We start from the raw sequence: 8,730 nt of genomic DNA, 5'->3' as shown, positions 1-8,730 counted from the left end.
AAGTTACTAAATGAAAAATCACACCAGGCTTCACTTAGTAGTTCAGTGAGAGTAGCTTTAATACAAAAAGCTATATACATTCATCTATGAAGAGGTGGCATACGCTCCCCTCCCTGCTCAAACCACCAGCCAGCAGAACTGTAACACATTTTAAGTTCAGCGTTTTCACAATGCTAAAGCCAGTCCAGGTGCGTGGTGCCTGTTTGCAGAAAAGGGTTTTTTTCCCTCAGCTAATGCTTTATATGACACTGATAGGCATTTGACTTCCGCATTACTTTTTCATAAATAATTTAAGTGCATTGACACCAACTTAAAAGCTGTTACTATTCACTGTGTATTACACTGATGGTCAAACAAGCTATGTAGTTGTGCAAAACCTGCAAGGCCACTGTACGTACCAGCTACGCATCTAATAATTTAAGTGTTTGTTAGGAATGTGTCTTTCATTTGCTTATTCCCATTGCACGTTCTCCTTCCGAAGCTTTAATCTTCTGCACCGAGGTCTTTCTTACCAGATGTTTGTCGGTGGTTTAATATTGCATTCCAAATTCTGCAGAGAAGACCACCCCTGTATGAAGAAGAATGGAGAACAGTTTAGGGAAAACTCCCTCATATCTATTACTTTACAGTGAGCAAGAAGGAGAATCTAGAAATCCCAAGGATACACCAACTCTGTATGACAGTACATAGAAAACACTACACTTCCTTAAGGTTACAGCTAAAACAACTTCTTCCAGGTCAGCCAGGGGTTAACAGAACGACGATGAAAGGACTTGAATCAATGGGTAGGAAAAATAAGTTCTTTATGCCTATTTTCCACATGATTACATCATCCTGAATGGTGCAGAAATAGCTCCCAACCTTGATAAAGGCCAAGACTTACATGGCTTGAAGCACCCTAGGTGTAGTTGTAACGCTGCATCAGTTAAGATGTGAAAAGCTTTAACAGAAAATCAGGGATGAAATTCACAGCAGTTGCCGCTGAACTATCACTGACCTATTTGAATAACCTAACTTCTAAAACGTTTTTTTTTAACAAATTACTTTAAGCAAGCTCTTAACAATGACCTAAGAAGTACTTTCTCACCGCAGTTGAAGATACCGCAGATCATCTTTAGTGATATCATTAAGGACAGCACTTAGTGTATAATCCTCTTCGGCAAACTAAAAGGCAAATTTATTCCTAAATTAATATTCCTTCTTTGAAACCAAACTGCTAATTATGACTACAATGACCTTTTTTTAAAGGGTGATTTTTGTTTTTCTTTTTTTGGTTTTTTTTTTTACCCTCTTAATTGCATCCAAGTCTGCTCCTTGTTGTTTCAGCCAGTTCATGAGCTCAGGGTCTGCGTTCTCTCTGAAAGTTGCTGCAGACCGTTGGCAGTCTTTTAACAGAAAACAAAAGTATAGGTTAATACACCTCAAAACTAGGGCAAAAGTGATGGCTTTCAGACTACTGCAGCTTAAAATAGACAGTCTCTTAAGTTACCCTGAGCCAAATCAAATAAACAAACAAACAAACACATGATCCAATATATTTGTGTGCAACTGTCGAAGTATGCAGTATCTCCTCATACCTTCGGGTTTAAGTTTTAATCGAAGCAAGCGTAGGTCCTGAGTTTTTTGCTCCAAAGATTGTCGTAAGAGGGTCTGATACTCTTTCTCCTTCTGAACTAGGTTTTCCAAAAGCCTGTCGGCATATGAGAGAGATCAAACACAACCATACTGAGAATAAGTCTAGCTGAAAAAAATATTTATCATTTTTAACAACTACCAAAGGACAGAGATGCTTGAGAGATACTCTCCTAAGCAACGTATTTTATGGCTTACAGATTTCATTTTGGTTGGCTGAGACTCAGCTTAGTGGTGGCACTTTAAGGCTTTCATCTTTGCAGAATTTAGTAAATAACTTGTAAATTCTGTTCCTGTTGTTTTGCAGCCTCCCTGGGCAGAGTTGCTGCCTTTATACTGTAATTTGCTGCTGAACAGTATAACCCTGACGTTTTACCAGGGACTTTCTGATCACAGATTTACATCACATCCATAAAGAAGAATGGGACCTTCAGCTGTTAACACACTGGCAGCAGCCTACAAATGTAACCCATGAGAAATAGGACGGGGGCTCTGCTGAGCTCTGCGTGTGCTAATTAGTGGGAAGGACTGGCCCTTCCTTGCAGGAACAGCTTTGAGGACACTGCCGCTGGGTCAGGTGGCATCCAAGGAGCTAAGGAAGTAGGAAGGAAACCAGCACAGTTATCATAGAATCATTGAGGTTGGAAAAGACCTCTAAGATCATCGAGTCCAACCGTCGACCCAACACCACCACCCACTAAACCATGTCCCTAAGCGCCTCATCTACTCATCTTTTAAATACCTCCAGGGATGGGGACTCAACCGCTTCCCTGGGCAGCCTGTTCCAATGTTTAACCACTCAGTTGCACAAGCCTAATTACTTAATGGTAGAAATCCAACGTGACATTCTGCAATTAAATATTAATTACACAGATAGAAAAGTTGTACTGAAGGCTGTTGAGTTGTCATACCGGTGCTGCCAACGTATTCTGAATCCATTTGTATTCCTAGAAGGTCTGCTTTGTCACGAGGCAGTCATACCAGGCGGGCAGTATTTATGTTACGTATGTACACGTCACTGTAGAAAGCAATGTCTGAGAGCTGCCTGAAAATAAATCCACAGTCTGTAGGAGGGTTACCTTAAGGTCTCCTGTTTAAGTCTGCCCAACTCCAGGCTAAGCTGCTGCTGAGCCTCATGTGGCACCACAGAACTAAGGGTGCTGACTCCTGATGTGATGGCGGGATCCTCAGCCCCATTTTGTTCAGCGGGCTGGTAACTGTCCTCCACTTCGTCACCGTCCTTGTCCCCACCTTCAGTTTCTGATGCTGGCTCAAAGTGAGCTCGAAGCTCTGGTAAAATGAAACAGTGTAAGAACAAGAATTTTTTTGGACGAGTCTGTCTTCAGAGCTACTACAGTTTGTTCTTTGTGACTGCGGGTGGGGGAGCTTCAGCTGAGGAAGTGGACTGTTCGCACAACGTGCTTTCTTACAGTACTGAGCAGGGGAGTAGCAAAGCCTTATGGGAGCTGGACCACAGATTCTCTGGCATCGATTCTAAAATGAGTAATAGCTCAGCTGAAGTGTACCAGTACAGGTAGGTAGCTGTAGATTACAGCTGTAGAGATGACAAATACATTTGTGATTAAATGAATTATAAGATGGTTAATAAAATATATTAATGAGAAACCCTTGAAAGCTTGCTGTTTTTTTAAAAAGAAAAAAAAAGTTTTCCTCTAATGCCCTGGACCAAAGACTTTATGAAGCCTTCGTCTTTTCCAGGTAGCATTTCTAACCCCAGTTATCGCAGAACTTGCTGCAGGTGGACACCCTTCCCACCAAAGAATAGCTGGCATTCTTCTCCTACAAATGAAGTCCTAAAAAATTTGGCCAATTTGGCTTGAAAGCCAAAGCAACTTTGGACTGAAAGAGCTCGCCATCACTAAGTGCTCTCAGAACATTCTCACACTGGAAGGGGCGCTCAGCACTTCAAAGAGTTATAAAACTACTTGTGAATTTCCAACTTAAGACTTATTCCTAGACAGTTCTTAGTCATTTATCCTCCTCCTTATCGGTGGTGGTGATTTTTCCTACCTATCCATCTGTAGGCCAAAATCATACTCCTGCTCATATTAATGCGCTCCCTTCTCTGCATCTGTTCCACAGCTCAGTAATCATTTTTCAGAAGACATAACCAGACCTGTGCAATGTTACCCACCTTGGATTTCATTAAAATGTTGTACAGAGTCATTGTCTTTCTTACTAGAAAAGCTCCACCTTGGACTGAATTTAATTTGCCTTTTTTTGTCATGGTTGAACCACACGGGTGGTGCAGAACCACTAGGTTATCTCCTCATTACGTGCTTTTGTACTGCAAGTACAGCATTAATCCTCCAGATCAACACTTCTTTCTGTGCAACATTCTGACCCTGTGCCTTTGATGTAGCAGCACATGGGGTGCAGTTAATGGCACGCTGACAGATGAAACATCTAAACTGTTCCATTCGCTATAACTCTTTGATATGCGAAGAGCCTTTTTTTTTTTTTTTTTTTTTTTTTTAAAGATTATTTTCAGCTGCTTTGATTTACCTGGAATAAGAATGGTGACTGCTGCTTGGACTGCACGGCGAATTATGTTATCCATTGCAAACATCCAGTGGGGCCTTATTAAATGATTTCTTAATACTTTGTTCACCTGTAAATAAATAAGCAAGTAAAAGTAGCAGTAAACAACATTCGCTTACACCTTAGAAAAAATAATCTTGTTTTTCAATAGTCAGATGAAGTTTTATGAAGTAACAACAACTGCATGAGTTACTAAACCCCTCCCACCTTTGAAAGTCTACACAACAGATTTGACAGTTTGAGGCTAGAGCTTTCAAACTGTACCCCAACTGTGACATTCAAGCCCCTCTGCAGTACAAGGAGAGACAGAACAGCAAATAAACGTAGGATCCAGAACAAACATTAGAGCTTGCGGTGAGTGCATGGGCAGCCCTTCAAGCACCACCACCCGTGGCTTCAAGGCCTACCTGGGGGTGCCCACCCGAAGCTCACTGAGGCTCCAACGCATCAGGGCTCTGTGTCCAGCCCCGTATGCCCCTCTGAAGAGCTTGTCTAGGGCCTGTGGCTACACCCCAGGCTTCCTCCTACAGCAAGGGAACTTTCAGCGCTGGTGATCCACAGGCCACCGGGCAAAACCTGACCTTCAGACAGCTTTAGTCTTTTCTTAGTCTTCCATATGATCAGTCACCAGGGCTTTGTCTAGTCCATACTGCCCACATCCTCCCACCTTCCCCAGTAAGCACAGGAGCTTCTGAGGAACTGGGGCAGAAAATGGCTGTTCGGCATGAGCGGGTTAAGAAGGAGAGGAGTGAGGAAGAGTGGAGCAGCTGTCCAGGAAGAATTCCTCTCCCCCTGTCCCCCAAGGGACTCACCGCATCCTGAAATCCAAACAGCACCAGATGAATCTGATTGATGGAAGTGCTGTCAAAGTCCAAATCCATTTTCAACTTGGATATGGTAGAAGCCATCACTCTCTGCTCAGGAGAGCGTATGAAGTCCCTTAAAATCCCAATAATTTGCTTGATGTGGGCCACTGAAAGTTGCAGTTCTTCAGAGCTCTGGAGAAAAGATAATGAGTGTATATCAAGTAAATCCCAGAGTCATTAAACATCTAATTAGTAGCATTAGTATTTTTAGGGTTATGATTTATAGCTTTGCCCATGTATATTTCACACCGATGCACAGAAATCACAGAACTTCTGTTTCTGCAAAGCCTTTATTTTCTACCTTTTTCTAACTACAATTTTTTTAATAGTAATTCTTATTTTCCAAAAAATAAGTCTACTGCTACTGTGGCTGTCACAAAGGGAAGAGGGTCCAGATAATATCTACACATTTCTGCAATGTACTGCAGAGGGCAGCTCTCCTCCATAAAAACAGCAAAGTCAGTTGGTGAGAGACCCAAATTTTTTAGATGCTATCCTTTCAATAGGCTGAATCTGGACTTATATCTAATTACGCAGACATTTGATTTCCTTAGGCAAAACAATATGTTTATATATGCATTTATCGTAAGTCAGAAAAAGGTCTAAAATTACACAGTGATAGGACTTAAGTGTTCATTCTATGATTTGCAGTCCATAACCCCTACAGTTAAAGCCATCCAAGTGCCTGTAAGAACAGCAACCTGTATAATTAAAAGGTAAAGGGAGAAGTATTACAGAAATTATGGAAAAGAGATGATTACAGCAGTGCTGCAAAACAGCTGGAGACTGAGGAAGGACTTGCTGTTACTAAATAATCCTTCTTTATCCTGGAAAATATTTAGAGCCCTGGTTATTTCTGACTAAGATCTCACCTATGAATTTTAGTTCTCCATAAGGCTGTAAGCTCTTTCGCAGTTTAAGATCAGAGCAGAAATTTACCCCAACTGCTTTCCCAGCCTGAGTTTGTGCGCCTTTCTCCTGGGCCTGTAAAGCTCTACAGGAGCCCCCAGGGTCTGGGGCAGCAGATCTGCACCATTAGGCAGTTTGCAGGGGAAGTGAGTCATGGGGAAGAAGCAAACCCCTGAGCTGTGTGGAGCTGGCTGCCCGTGCTGGGCTCGGCTGGAGCTGCCCCAGGAGCAGCAGGGCCCCCGCCAGCGGTGCTGCAAGTGTCTTTGTGCCAAGACCAATGGCTGGCCGGGGGATACCACAAGAAGAGTCAGCAGGCTCCCCTTTATGTGAATGCAGTCCGGGCGAAAAACCTTAGCTTTGATAAGAATAAGATAACGTCGGTGGCACATTAGAAGCAGACATTAAGAAGAAAGGCTAAGCAATCAACTCTGTTACTGGTTTGTGGCATTGCTTGGCTATGGGTTAACCAAACATGATTCTTCTTGCTCCTCTTTACGGTCACTAAACCTTCCCACTCAACCCTTCCCTCTGCAGAAAATCTACCTTAGCTTTTTTAAGATTCATGTGCTGTGTTCTTGGCACCTAGTTTACATATGTTTTGAATTAAAAATTGTTAATCAGTTCTCTATCCTTAAAGCAAATAATACCTATTACTACCTGGTGTTCCATTTCCAGGTCCTTAAAAGCCAAAACAAAACACAACATCAAAACCACCCAACCCACCAACCTCAGCCCCCCAAAGCCCACATCAAATGCCCCAAACCTCCCCCTCCATAAAAACCAAGAGCCCAGCAGTGGGCAAAAGGTGGTGTTTGCTATCCATTCAGACAACAGCAAACAGCTCACACAGTTACAGGTCTCAGAGATTAAAGATGTTCAGAAGGAAGAATCCAAGCACCTTTGTTTAGTAGTTTTCAGAAAAGGAATGATACTACCTAGCTTGCCATTTTCCTTTTGACATGGGAAAAGGAGCGCTGAAGTGAAATTACCTGTGCAATACAGTCCTGCAAATTGCAAGCAACTTTATTCTGTTCCTCCTTAAGGATTTTATATAGTATCGCTCGTCGTTCACTGTCCTTCCGCAGCAGAAACAGACCAGAATCCTTATCCTCAACGGAAGGAGAGGCGCTCCTGTCCTCTGAGGCCGAGCCCTCATCAGGCACGCTGTGTCAGCAACCAGGCCACACGCACAAGAGAGACCTCAGCATTAGCAACACGGCAGTACTGTCAGAAGGGAGTATGGATACTTTGGAGGTTAAAAAGTGAGTTAAACTACAGCAGTGGATTGATCAGACTGTTAAATGCTAATTCTGAGACAGAAGATGGCTCAGATCCTCAGCTGGCGTAAACCTCACTGAAGCCAAAAGCACAAGGCTGATTTCATCCCACTAAGAAGCTGGTATTAATGTCACCCAGCACTGGTTCAGTTTTGGGGAGGAAAGCTGAAAACCCTGGACTGAGATAACCATTCATTTTTTCTGGCCCCATACACTAACATACTCATTTGAAAGTATTGCTTTGTGCTCTCTGATCAGCAGAACTATCTGCTGTCCCTTTCCCACATTTTTTTCATGAGCACATGGAAGGGTCAACTCTTCCGCTAACTCCCGAATCCATATCCACTCAGTCAATAAGATGACTGACATTTACTCACTGGGGAGGGAAAAGTATATAAATACGTGGAAACCTTAAGGAGAAAGAATCATTGTTCATTAATTAAATATAGACAATATTTAAATTAACTGGTAACTTACCTATACAGCTTGCTTGCTGTTTAACATACCTGCTTATCTAGTCATTATGTGAAAAAATTGCCCTCAGATAAAACATAATATGAATTAAATCCACAAAATCCCTCATGGGTGTCAAGCAACAAACAAATGCTTTACCTTAGTAAATGGGAAATGGGATGCTTTATCTGAATCTCTGAAATGGATCTCTTTGGCCTTTCGAAAAACATGTCATGCTGTACATCAGAGTCTGGCGAAACAGAGCCATGCTCACTGCTGCTACTGCCAGCCTGTTCTCCATGGATCGGCAGTGGGAGGGATGTATTACGATTGTAATCTAGGAACAGACATTGTAAAACATGTAACAGAACTAGGCAGGAAAGGGCAATGTGCTTAAAACAGCCGTGATCATCTTCAATGATACCAAGACCTCATTTTGAAAATGGCTGAGGGAGAGGTAACCTTGTCGATAGAAGGCAGCAATACAACTCAAAATCATGATATGCATAAGCAATAAAAGGTGTGAACGAGCTAACTGCTGAACCCAAAGACAGCAAAGCAGCTAGATACTCATATGAAATGCCATTTTGTTACCCTCTCTTGCATGCACACACACACTTATACACACACACACACTCCCCCTTGCTGCTGGTCCCACGAAGTGGTACAGCTGGATATACAGCTGTTTAAAGAGCCTGAATCAAACCAATAGGTTACCATCAGCTGCTCCACCAGCCATATCTCTAAGCAGAAAGCACTCTGCTACCCGCCCTCCTCACCTCTGCCAGACTGTGTTAAAGGACATACATTTGCTCCCTCTCCGACACCCGAGGCATCTGCCTCGCTCACATGTCCCCTTGCCCTCAGTAAGGACTCTCTCTCTCAGCACTAGCCTGAGGAAATCTCTTGTTCCTTTCCAATTCATCTTGAAAGTAAGAAGAAATGAAAAAATAACAGATATTGAGAGCTTGCTATAATCCTGCTTGCCAGTTTGCAGCTGTGTGATAGGAAAGGCAAAGAAGAAGTTCTGT

The 8,730-nt window shown here is 42.6% G+C and overlaps 1 protein-coding gene across 1 annotated transcript in view; it reads right to left on the bottom strand.

The window, feature by feature from the left end:
* Nucleotides 1-34: 34 nt before the first annotated feature.
* The window catches only part of MAP3K15 (mitogen-activated protein kinase kinase kinase 15), a 94,167-nt gene continuing 85,471 nt past the window's right edge, over nt 35-8,730 (bottom strand). The window contains exons 21-29 of the mRNA XM_076356657.1: nt 7,859-8,036; nt 6,959-7,133; nt 5,007-5,192; nt 4,159-4,264; nt 2,712-2,922; nt 1,578-1,690; nt 1,288-1,385; nt 1,088-1,164; nt 35-568 (exon numbers count right to left, since the gene is read on the bottom strand). Coding sequence (XP_076212772.1) covers nt 484-568; nt 1,088-1,164; nt 1,288-1,385; nt 1,578-1,690; nt 2,712-2,922; nt 4,159-4,264; nt 5,007-5,192; nt 6,959-7,133; nt 7,859-8,036 — 1,229 coding nt within the window. The 3' untranslated portion in view covers nt 35-483. The remainder of the gene's footprint in view (nt 569-1,087; nt 1,165-1,287; nt 1,386-1,577; nt 1,691-2,711; nt 2,923-4,158; nt 4,265-5,006; nt 5,193-6,958; nt 7,134-7,858; nt 8,037-8,730) is intronic.

Source organism: Aptenodytes patagonicus, chromosome 1 (assembly GCF_965638725.1).
Source record: "Aptenodytes patagonicus chromosome 1, bAptPat1.pri.cur, whole genome shotgun sequence".
NCBI classification, from domain to species: Eukaryota; Metazoa; Chordata; class Aves; order Sphenisciformes; family Spheniscidae; genus Aptenodytes; species Aptenodytes patagonicus.
The sequence above is the reverse complement of the archived record's forward strand: the minus strand, read 5'-3'. Positions and strand labels throughout refer to the sequence as shown.